The following is a 12,683-nucleotide window of genomic DNA, read 5'->3' as shown; positions in this document are numbered from 1 at the left end:
TCCGTTGCCACAGAAACCTTACCCTCCCCTCCATCAATCCTTACAAATAACTTTCTTGTACACCGGCGTGTTTTGACCCTTATCTCATCTCTTCTCCAACTCCCCAGCCCCTCCCCCACCCACCACCTCGGTCTCTCCTGGAGCAAACTCAAGGTATGCATTTCCCGTCTCCCACCGGAGTATCAGCAGGTGGGCCGCCCGGCAGTGTGCACACACTCCTCTGGAATCATAAATTAACCATGTAGCCTGTGCAAACACACACGGCCAAAGGAATCATCATCATCAATATTGCATGGAGACAATCGAATTGAATTTCTGATGAGGACTGAGCTTTGCATCACCTGCCCTGGAACTTTTTTTTTTCCTCTCTCTCTCTGTAAAAATCAGATTTTCTATGAACTAGAACTATGGATTATGAATTATTGACTACCCTCCAATTTTCCCACAGCAAACATGAATTCCCAACACGCCCCAGCTCCAGGCTCCGCTGTTTGGTTCTTAGCATATGTTTTTCAGCGGAGATAATGACACTGACCAGTGGAGATGATTTTCCAAGCAAGGCCTCAATTATTCAATTAACTCGACTGGATAATCGCCTCCATTCACAGGGTGTGTGAGGAATTCAGATAAGCAGAGTTTGGGCTGCGAACTGACCCATATTCAATTTAATCTCCCGCTCTCTCTCTCTGCAGTGCAATGCTTTGCCGTGATACCAACAGCATCTAGGAAACATCCTGCTAACGTCGTTTCTCACAAACATCCTCCATTGCAGTTAATCTCATTGGCATAGAGCTGAATGAAGAATTGTGCTAAGAACTGAAGAATGAAGAATCATCATGTGACAACGTGTCAAATGACAAAAGCGACAAGAAATAAATGGCCGAGGCTCTGAAGGCTAATTTTCACAACGCCGGGGATAACGAGGTTTGTAAGATATGTAATCACAGCGTACTCGATATGAACCTCCGATCGAGTCGAGCAATTTGCGTCACCTTCAATGTAATTTCCGAGCTCTCCCCTTGGGTCGGCCCTGAGGCGGTGTATCACCGCAGTGCGGGGGTGGGTGCGGGGGGGGGGGGGGGGAATCCCTCAGCGAGTTCCTTCTGCTGCTATAGAATGGTAAAAATAGCAGCGTCCCTTATTGAGTGCGAACGTGGGGAGGTGATTGAATTGGGTTTTTTGTCTGCAAATGACAAGCGTTCAGGCCCCTCCAATATACAGGATAATTTCCTTCCCTGTCTAATATTTTATGATGTATTGCCCCATCACAAGGACAGAGGGGCGGGGGACAGACAGCAAGCATGCAATGTTACATTTGTCATAGCTTGTTGGACATGACAGGTAGGTATCATCAAACCCCAACCCCATATGTAGATTTTTTTACACTCAAATATGAAGATCTCAGGAAATTTGTTCAAGAAACCTTCACGTGTGCATATGTGAAAATGGATAAATAGACCAATCAAAGCTCCCTGAGACTCTGGGATGATAGGCAACACAACATTTACAAAAGGACTGTAAAAGGACTGCGGAGGTTTTTGGCCAGAGATTCCACAGGATCGGGGAACAGCTGAAGGGCAGCTGCTCTGCCGGCTTGACACCACACCCTGGACATTTCATGTTCCCTCATGTTGTTCAGCTGCAGTGCAGGCTTTAAAGGACCAATATGTACTGAATTCAATCATAAAATCATGTCTATCATAATCTATACGATATGATCAGACATTATATGTTCAAACACTAGCTTCTCTGTCAACAGTGCAGCAGCCAGTATGTCCTCCTTCTACGTTTCAATTCTGATGCAGAAAGGTTTTGTTTTGGTTTTGACCAGAAAGGGAAGGCAGTGTCATGGCAACCCCACATTTTGCTCCCTGTGAGGCACAACCCCCTTGACACCGCACCACATGGTGGAGACGTGCTCAATTAACTCATTTCAAAGATATATTTGAAATATTTGCAGACCTGAATCCTCAATATAAATGTGAATATGAGCTCAAAAGCGTTTTCTATCTGTGGTAGCGTCTGTATCGTTACAGGTAGCGCTAATTGTGCATGGGAGACCACAACCAGAGGTGGAGGCAACAGGCGACTACTTGGGGCCCCCAGGCCAGTAAGGGGGGGCCTCGAGTGCACTGACCAATTTTACACCACAGCAGTGGCTCAAAATGTGCAAATTTCCCAACGACAGTCGGAAACCTCCCTAAGGGGGCATAGCATGCATTGCTGTTTTTGAAAACCAAAAACCCAAAGAAAGAGTAACAAAAAGGAAGAGGAGTAAGTGTTGGAACGCTGGTGGTTGGAGGGCCCCCCCCAACAAATTTTTGCCTAGGGCCCCCAATAGACTGTGACTGCAATACATCAAATGCAGTGCATTCCCTCAGACTCAGTATGATAAATCTTTCATTACATTGGATGTGATTCATCCCGTTCATGAAGTGTCTTTGCTGAATGTGTTGCACTTTGTTGTGTCATTATCCTTTTTTTGAGTGCAGCCTAGCCAAAACTTTGGATCCCCTTGATCTTCTTTGAAGAACTTTGTTGACATCGTGAGGCACAAATGAGGTAACAGAACGTCAGGCACGGCAGGTTCTAGCACACAAGTTCCATTTTTTATGGATGGCTAAATTCTCCCTGAGGTTTCACCCTGAATGATTTAGGAAAAAATGGAATCCACATGATTTAAAGGTCACATATTATATTCCTTTTCAACAAGTTTGAATAAGTCTCAGAGCTCCCCAAAACATGCCTGTGAAGTTTCTTGCCAAAAATCCACTCTGATCCTGTATTTGATCATGCCTATAAACCCCTCTATTTCAGCCCTGCTCAGAACAGGCTGTTTCTGTGTGTGTACCTTTAAATGCAAATGAGCTGTGTCTGACCTTTAAATGCAAATGAGCTGTGTCTGTGATCAGCCCTCTCTGGAAGGGCTTGGTTGACTGGCTTTCTCGCTACATGCTCTTTTTGTTCATGGTGAAAAAGCAGAATCAAGAGGGCCGAACAAACACCTAGCTGTGGGAGTGTCACCCACCTGGGGGGAGGGGCTACTGCCCTTTGTGATGTCATGAAGGGAAAACCTCCAAACAGCGTGTTTGAGCACACATTTTCTAAATTGTGGCGCAGGCAAAAGACAGAGAGGATGGACTTTTCTCATCATTGGGGGGTTTGTAGAGAGACTAGGGACACATGTTAGGGTTAGAAAAACATGGTGCAGCAAATTTGCCTAACATGCCACCTTTAACTATTTTAATTGATTTCAGAAAACTGGTTACTGGCTTGAACTGGTTCTTTATCCCCAAGCCTACTTAGTATCCCTAAGATTTATCTCAGCAGGGTCCTGACCCCAGATCAGCCTGTACCATTATAGTAGAATCAGACAGTTTCCTGATGACCTTTTACGTAACCCCCTCATAAATCCAGTTCACAGTTTGCCTGCCCCCTTTTTATTTGCTACATCACAACAGCTGCTTTAGCGGCACAGATAAAGGAAATGAGGCCGTCGCCTGTCAATTTTAGATTCCCCCCGTGCCAACGCATGCTGTATCTTAAAGGTGTAGGCACGTCAGAGCGAGACTGTTATCATGACAGGGACTTCAGAGGAAGATGCAATCCCTCCTCAAATCATGCACAGGTTGGCACTGTAAACCAGTATGTGCCTGCTCTGCTTATTTCTAAAATCTTAGTGATAATCATTTCATCCTACAGCGTGCTCTCTCCTGAGGCCAATTACATTCCATCAGGCAGGAAGTCGGATGCCGGATAAAAGACATGGGGGTATATTAAGCCACACTCAGAGCACACAGAAAAGATATGCCCTTTTTTTTTTGCATAGTTAGAAGACCTATATAAGATAATTATTTGATAAGGATTTAATTTATGCAGGCGAGTGTGGTTACCTTGGTGAAAGGGTCAGAACAGGTTTTTGTTTTTTTTTTGTTTTTTTTTTAACTTCACTAACTTTGTATCACCTGCAGAAATCTATGAAGGTACATGCATGCACACATTTAAAAAAAGATATCTAAGACACACAAACATATCAAACAGCAACGAGTTCATGGGCTTGTTGTGCTCGGTGCACCAGTATATTCTCTGCAAAAAGTAAAAAAAAAAAAAAAAACCCGGCAGCGGGAACATTTGGAGAAAGAGAGATCTTTTCACCTCTCCATAATGACAGATTTTTTTTTTCCTCTCTCTCTCTCTCTTTTTGACACCCACGCTCAGTCGTGGGTGTATGGATGACTAGTTTGCTCAGTCTGTTACTGCAACCACACTCGGGAGTGCAAACCCTGACCGCTTTTACCAGTGTGTACGCGGCGCTAGCTTTCCATTGTGCACTCATTTAATTTCACCCAAAAATGATGATGACTTTCACCAGGCACAGATAATGGCTCTTGGTATAAAGGCATTGATGGCCATTACTGTAGCGGAGAATCAAAGCTTGTTTTGTCCATTCCTGAAAGTGAAGTTCAGCGTGATGAAAACACCTACACATGGAGCCTTCATTCTGATCTTGAGCTTTTAAATTAAGCTATTAACAACATTTTGAATGCAGGCTGTGTTGCATTTTTGTGTTTTTAGTCCCACCAAAACCAAAAAACAAGAAAGAGCTTGTCAAATGTTCTGATTGGAAACTCGACTGAAACATATTTTCTTTAAGTTTTCTATGCCTAAGTATTCAACTAGTTTCCAAGCACATGCGTCATGTGTTTTGCCGCGCTCTGATCTCGTCCTTGTGTGTGTTTCTCATCAGCGAGAGGCCCACAAACAAACCCTCAGAGGTAATTAGCACGCCTTCTCAGACGCTCCAGCATCTGCTAGTGCTGGGGAGCTCGCGCACTTTGCTAAGGCGTCGTGAGTAAACTGACTTGGACAACCTGCCCCTGCCAGGTGGATCCTTGGACGAGCCAGCTGCTACAGTCACTTGCTGTGTGTTCTATGGGGTCGTTTTTTTTTTTCCCCCATCAGCCACCACCTCCTCTCTCATCCTCTTTCCAATTCCTTTTCTCTGGAATTCTCACATCTCGCACGTCCTCCCTGCTCTTTTCTGTTTCACTCAGGCACTCAATAAATCAATAGAGTTCACCGCTCGTCTTTATGTCTTCGGTGTGCCGCTCAGCTGATTGCCAGTTTCAACTCTGGTGTTGGTTGATGGAATGAAAACCTTCGCTGCACATCACATAACACAAGAGTGGAGGTATTTTCATATATGGGTCAGCGTGAGCGAGGTAGCTTAAAGCAATCAAATGTCCACTTACAGGTAATCATCGAAAGGAGGACTAAGGGAGTGTTTAAAGTAAATTTAAAGTGTTTCTTTAAATTAAAATAAAAAAATTACCTGCCAATTGTTATAAATATATTTTTCTGACCCTCCCCCTTACATCTCAAAATGAAGTACTGACTAAGTTACTAATTAAAGAGGACTCGGTTCAGACTGACCCCGGTGAAGCCTGATAAAAAAAATGCCTCAAGTGATGTCACTTAAGACGCTAAGTTAAAAGTGTTTTCATTCAAATGTAATTGGCAGTTATATAGTTAGGCAATATCAATAGAATACATATAGAAAACGTGTGCTCAAACATGCTGTTTTGGAAATGTCCCCTTTGTGACATCACAAAGGGCAGTAGCCCCTCCCCCAGGTGGGTGACACTCCCACAGCTACTGTACGTGTTTGTTCTGCCCTCTGAGTGTGCCCTCTCCCCGCAAACAATAGGACATGGAGCGAGAAAGACCAAGCCTGGAAACCCTTCCAAAAAAGGAGGCGTGGTCAGAACATAGCTCATTTGCATATTTAAAGCTACAGACACAGAAACAGCCTGTTCTGAGCACGGCTGAAATAGAGGGGTTTATGGGCATGATCAAATACAGGATCAGAGTGGATTTAGAACAATAAACATCACAGACATGTTTTGGGGAGCTCTGAGACTTATTTAAAATTCTTGAAAAGGAGGATAATATGTGACCTTTAAATGTCTGTACTGGAGAATGTACAGTGTAGAGTTATACAGTATATACAGTGATGTTGGATTTGACGCTCAGACGCCTCAATTTTGTCATGATTTTCTGCTCTAAACAAATTCCTATTCTACAATTACAGTGAATTACAATTGTATTTTTTTTTTCCGTTTGCATGAGACAGAACGTCACAGCAGGCCTTTAAAGCTGGCAGTATTGTTTTGCAAATCTGTGCTCCTCGTAGGACACGCTGAAGAAGGATCCAGGTCTCATTTCCGCACAGCAAGCAGTATTTGTGCCTCGATAAACACTCAACTTTTTGAAAACTTGTTCCCTATAGTTATGCCTGTGGGTCATTCCACTGGGCTGATGAAGTGGATTTAGGAGCTGAATTTGGATTAAAAATTAAAATTCATGAAGGATAAGGCCTAACAACTTGAAATAGATTTTTTTTTGCTCCACAAAGAGAGCAGCTTTACTGTTTAGTGTTGCTCAATTGAGAAAGCCGTGCACAGCCACTAGCAGGACAAAGGCGCTCATTATCCATTCCCCACTGGAGAAATCCTCCCGTGCTTCAACTTCAGACAAACCCAGCTATTGGACGAGAAAGCATCCACCAAATGTCAAATTGCTGGGCGTGAAAATAACAAACAGCTTGACTGGTCTTGTTTTGGTTTCAGCGCTGGAGAATAGCCAAGGATCGTCCCATCTAACAAGAGGAGGCACGTGTGCACTTGGTGGCAATGGGAACAAGATCTAATTAATTATCAGGTTGAGTGTGATCTCGGCTGTCTGATTCCGTTGTTGATCAGCTGCCTTCATGTTCCCTCTGGAGAATAGCCAAAGTGTCCACTAGTTAATGTCTGCAGCTGAATTGTTGGCAAACAAGGCTCGTAGCAGAGATCATGAAGCCTGAGCTCTGCGGGAAAAAAAAGCTTTATTATTATCAGATTTTACTTCAATTTCCTCCTTTGTCAGTGTGTTCCATAAAGTGGCATAATGAGGAATTATAGCTGCTAAATGTGAGACAACAGCTAACCTTTTACTCCATGCTATTAGTATAGATATGCAGGGGTGTGTCCAGGGTGTTGGCCAGGGGTGGCATGGGCCCCTTAGAAATCTGATTGGCCACCCCAAGAATCCTAAACTGTAATTGGATATTTGCCTTATTAGGCTATTTTTTTTTTTTTTTTTTGCAAAGGCAGCACACATTTTTCTTCGCATATCAATGTAGCATCTTTTCTTTGTACTTTGTACATAAAACATTTGCATAGGAAAGGCATGCACACTGTCTTACTTGCTATGAACTAACTGGCAACGTGTTGGGGACCAAAACATTTCCAATTCATGCATTTTTCCAAGTTAGACTGTGCAGGAGTTTTAATGCAATTTTTTAATTACTTGTGACTTTGAAAATAAATATTTTTGTTTCATTGAAAAATTAAGCTAATGTTGAATTTATCTTGCAATTTTTTTTTTTTTTTTTTTTTTTTTTGGGGCTTTTTTTGCCTTTAATGGAGAGATAGGACAGTAGGTAGAGTTGGAAATCAGGGCGAGAGAGAGTGGGGAATGACATGCAGGAAAGGAGCCACAGGTGGGGTTCGAACCCGGGTCTGTACACCACTGGAGGGCCACTTCCTCCACACATGGGGTGCGCTCTAACCACTGCACCACCAGCGCCCCATTATCTTCCATTTCAAAGTAGCTATTCATGAGGTCAGACAGGGTAAATAATTAACATTTACTTGTGTGTGTTTGTGCACACATCACACTTCAGGCCACCCCTGCATAAGTCAGTGGGCCACCCCAGTCAAAAAAAAGCCTGGACACGCCCCTGTAGCTATGTATATACTGTATATATACAAATATATATAATCACACGGTTTCATCTGACCGATTAAATACATATTTTGAATTTCTGACTGTTACAGTATGGTGACCTCGTGGCTTCATCAACATTTTCAACCTGCCGGAAGAAGTCTCAGGATGACAATGTCTCCAAGGAGGGGTCAATGAGTGGTTTGATAAACATGGAAGCAATGACAACCATTTGGACCTTTGGCCCTTGCCGTCGCTAAGACCCACAGTTTGCGTGTAAACCAGCACTCTTTACCACCATCCTCTAGAAACAGGGCGATATTTTACTCCCTCCAGTCAGAGTCAAGCAGCTGTACTGACAGCTGACAGAAGCTGGACACCAATGTCACCTTGCTATGGAACTATTCTCTTAAAAACTTTGTGGCTTATCACACTATAACTTAAGTCTACAGTTCAGAAGATACTCAGAAAACATGAAAAAATATTGCCACTTACTCCAATCCAAGTATGAGTCCAACTCTCACAAAACATATATCACAAAAGAAATGACTACAGGTACAGTATATGAAGCTAATTTGTCTTTAAAATGCCAGCGTGCTGTTTTTGAATCACAGCATGAGAAGTAAAGTATAGCCAGGAGTCACCTGCTGAAGATTGACTCATTAGTATTGATCAGCACCAACCCACACACACACACACACACACAGCTCCACCTCCCACCACACAAATAGTGATCATTTACCAGTACGGTGCAGTAAAAATCTGCCCTTTTTTTTCCCCTCCTCCTTCGATCTGGTCGATACAGAACAAAGATTAAAGGTGTGAAATGATGCTCCGTCTACTCTGATGATGCTTGAGTGGATTCATACACATCGAAGTATAAACTGCAGCCTTCCTGATTGACCTGAATGTGACTCCAAAAAGGGGCCTCGGTGCTTAGGTGGAGCAGAAAGAGCAGCCATCATCTCCGCTAAAAAGTCAGAATGGTTACACCTACACTGGCAATACGCCGTTAAAATGTGGAGGTGTTGATCTGTGGTTGTGAGTTTCAAAAGCTCATTAAGTTACAATTTCGATTTCAATCAGATTTAGTCTGAAAGTGAGCTTTTTTTTTTTTTTTTACTGCAAAAGAATTGAAAAGATTTGGGCAGGGAAAGGGTTGCTTTTTTTTTTTTTTTCTGCTTGCAATCTGGGTCATCATCGTCCTCTTGATAATTTTAAGACACAATAGCCTGAAGTTACTCTCCTCTCCTGCATGTGGGCACGCCATGTCAACACGCAGGGACGATAACAGCCGTCCGGGCTTCACATAATGAGGAAAAAAAAAAATCCAATCAGAGTTTCGCTGATAGCTGTCTGCTAAAAAGAGGGGGGCCCCTCCTGGGAGGACGACGAGGGCTGGAGAGGTTAACAAGCAGAGCCAAGTAAGGTTTCTTCAAAGTATTTTAAAAAAAAGGGGGAAAAATGCATGTTTCTTACTCCATGTGTAACCACATGATGCTGCAGCTTTAGCTCATCCTCCTATTGAGCTGATGCCGATGTCAGCATTGTGGCAAAACAGAAACAGGAAGTTGTTTATTTCTCACACAGCTGTATGTAAGGTAACACCGCACAGGCAACAGTACAGCAAAGATAAAGATGTTTTTTTTTTTTTTATTGCTTACAGGAAACCCAGCCCATCCATCTCAGCATCACATAATGGGGACTGGATTTCCATCAGCACTTCCTTCTACTGCAAGGAAAAAAAGCGACGGGATCATGTTGTGGGAGTGCCAACGTGCAGCAACATGAGACAGGAGGAAGGGGCTGCGTGCATTATGCGGTGGAGTAAACACAGAGGGAAACAGAGTGGAAGGCTGTGGGATGTGAAATTCATTCTCTCACCATGTTGACTTCTGACACCATGTCTATGCTCGCCACGTCTATGCTCATCCCGACTGCAACAGGGGCCCCTGCAAAACAAACAGCACAACAAATGTATATACAGGCCTAACACCTTTTGCACCTGACCACAACACTGTAAATGGCGCCAAAAATGAAGAAGCCAAAATGAACGTGGGTAAATACCTCCAAAGTCTGGCCTCAGTCGGATGTCATATCCCTTCAGCAGTTTATCCACCGTCTCCTTTACAAACGACATGTTGCCCGGTTCATTGACGCTGAAATGACAAAACAAAACAAAAAAACACACACACATCACCTTGACTTGTGTATCAATCAGCTCCAATAACCTTGACTTCACTGGATCGCAACAAAAAAAAAACACTCACCTTTTCGCGCAGCACACAATCGAACCGACAACCAGTGCGGAAAAGACGCGAAATTGACGAACCCTGTGCAAAGCAAACATCACCCTTTCCTGTTTTGTTTTTTTTCTTTCTTTCTTTACGTTGTTTACAAGAGCAACAACGGGCAAAAAAAAAAAAAGGAGCCCCCCTCCAAAAAATGTGGAGACAGTCGAGACGGTTCCGGACGCTCTTCAAAAATCAGAGTAAATCCATTGATTGCCCCAAAAAGGAAGAAAAGTCGACTGAGGAGGAGGAGGAGGAGGGGGGGGGGAGTCAGCAGTTTGCTTTGGATGGGGTCAGATTTGAGAGATGGGCTGACATCGTCTCCGCGGCATTGAATACTCGCTTTGCCGTCTCTTGACTGTGCAAGAGGCTCATACATTCAGGAGCTGAAGCGCATATTGATGAGGAGGGGTGCGCGGTGGATGCTGCTGCTGCTGCTGCTGGTGGTGGTGGCGATGAAAGCAGTCGGCTCGTTCAAAAAACCAGAGACAAGGCTTACCCACACACTGCAAAAAAAAAAGATTCCCACCAGTAGCTGCGCTGTAGTCTGCACAATCCGGGTATTTAGTTATTTCTTAAGATGAAAATATCCGAACACATACAGTAAAGTGCCAAGTTTGGTTTCCGTCATTCATGCGAAAATTAACGTCATTTAAAACCTACATCTCTTTCTTAATAATAAACCTTTCAGTCCATTTTCTTTAAGGTATTTACTTCAAAACAAGCATCAAAATCAAATCACCCAAGCCCGAGAAAGAACACTTAGTCTGTATAATGTGAATCAAGGTGCCAAAAAAAGTACTACAATTCCCATAATGCATCTCGGTTGCACCTTAAATGGTAAAAGGGAAACTTCTTTCAAACGTCACCTTTGCTTTATTGCAAATAATTTTGGTTTCAGACTTGAATCCTTAAAGCGAACTCTTAAATAACCCTGATGACATCACCAGGGTTATTTGATGACATCACCAGGGTTATTTTCCAGCCATGCAGGGACGATGCCAGATTATTTTTTTTCTCCCGGTGACTGATATGTTGGGGTGCCATTTTTAACAGTTTATTTAAGAAGGAATCAAAACTAACCAAAATAAGTGAGGAGGGTTTACCGGTGATGGGGCTATAGCGCCCCCTAGCAACCGGTGTAGCGCCATGCTTGTTTCCAGGACTCTTAAGCTGTTTTCACACATGCACTCTTGTAAAAAAAATTCTCAGACAGGCTGCCCCTGAAATCGTTCCTGAGTTGCTTGTTCACACATGCACCTTACAGCAGAAGGCTATCCCTGTTGGACGGGTGAAGGGGGGGAGGGGGTCTCAGGAGGCTTGTTTGCCACAGTGGACTTCCTCGTGTAAAAAAAAAAAAGTTCCTGGATCTTCCGCATCTTGCACCGGTCGCAGGATATGAAAATCACCACAACTTCCCTGAAATTTCCTGAATACTTCCTGCCACCTTCTGGTATCAGCTTACCCTAACTTTACATGGAAAGTCTACTCGGAAGCTGGCGGGAATTTTGAAAGATTCACCTCTTTGCGAGCTCTTTCAGGAGTTTTGTGCATGTGTGAAAGCACCATAATGGAAACCCGTCATTACACAGGACAGATGTGTGAACAGGCGACCTGATACTCATGCCAATTTGATCAATGAAAACTTGAGTCCAGGTTGGAATTTTGTGCCTGTATTTTTTAACAAAACATTTATTTCAAAATAAAATGCACAATCATATCATCACTCTTTAAGGCTAACATAATTCTACAAATGATCACACTAAAAAAAACCTTTTACCACTAAATTTGACACCCATTGACTTGTTCAAACTGACATTTTTTACAGTGCTCCTCACACCATCTGCACCAATCCCCCTTCCCATGTGCTTCCTATAAAAATGGCGGGACCTGAATAATATCGAGGAGGCACAGGCTGCATTTATCAACCCCCGTTAATCGATGTTTGTGATTGATTAGCCTGTTAATGTCCTCTTTTCCTTATCGAAAATGTACAGCTCTAGCTATAAATTATTTCAGGATGGAAAACACATTGAAGTCATCCGGAATTCTAACTGATAATTGGGACCCCCCCTCCCCTCCATCCGCGCGCTCACAGCTGGAGAACCTCTTGGAAGAATGTGTGTGTGTGTGTTTGTGATGTTGTGACATTTCCTACCTCGTGTCATAGATCGCGAACAACTTCTTGTTTCCGTCAACGGCATTCCTGAAAGAAAAAAAAAGGGGGGGGGGGGGGTCAAATCATTGATTATGCATGATAGTTTACAACAAATGAAAACATTAAAAAAAGGCGAGCTGATTACTCAATCAATCTGTTATTCACATTTTTTTTTTTTGCGTTATATTTCAGGCTTTATGTTATTACCAGATTCACTTCAAAAGGATTTTCGCTTTAAAATAAGATTTATTCTAGGCTGTTCTCTTTGTTGTGAGAGTTAATTTGTCAGATTGGGTCTGCAGTGCTTCTGTTTTTTTTTTTTTTTACTCCGGTTGTGTAGCCTGCAGTAAATCAGGGGGATAAAACAGTGCGATGCCTGCAGGGCAGAATATTGAAAGGGAATCGATTTCCCATCGGAGAGCCCCGCCCCCCCCTTTCTCATCTCAGACACTCAGCAGACACTCATA

General features: G+C 43.1%; 1 protein-coding gene across 3 annotated transcripts in view; it reads right to left on the bottom strand.

The window, feature by feature from the left end:
• The window catches only part of LOC132959389 (gamma-aminobutyric acid receptor subunit beta-3-like), a 44,856-nt gene extending 32,597 nt beyond the window's left edge, over positions 1–12,259 (bottom strand). For 2 of the 3 annotated variants that reach the window (XM_061032339.1, XM_061032340.1), the window contains exons 1-3: positions 10,038–10,529; positions 9,835–9,926; positions 9,652–9,719 (exon numbers count right to left, since the gene is read on the bottom strand). In XM_061032339.1, the coding sequence (XP_060888322.1) occupies positions 9,652–9,719; positions 9,835–9,926; positions 10,038–10,117 (240 nt within the window). In that variant the 5' untranslated portion in view covers positions 10,118–10,529. Of the gene's footprint in view, positions 1–9,651; positions 9,720–9,834; positions 9,927–10,037; positions 10,530–12,216 lie in introns of those variants that run through there. The other variant, XM_061032341.1, reaches the window with a different exon arrangement.
• Between the last annotated feature and the right edge of the window lie 424 nt (positions 12,260–12,683).

The sequence above is a fragment of the Labrus mixtus genome, chromosome 24, assembly GCF_963584025.1.
Source record: "Labrus mixtus chromosome 24, fLabMix1.1, whole genome shotgun sequence".
Taxonomy (NCBI): domain Eukaryota; kingdom Metazoa; phylum Chordata; class Actinopteri; order Labriformes; family Labridae; genus Labrus; species Labrus mixtus.
Note: the sequence above shows the minus strand (reverse complement) of the source record. Positions and strands in the feature narration are given on the sequence as shown.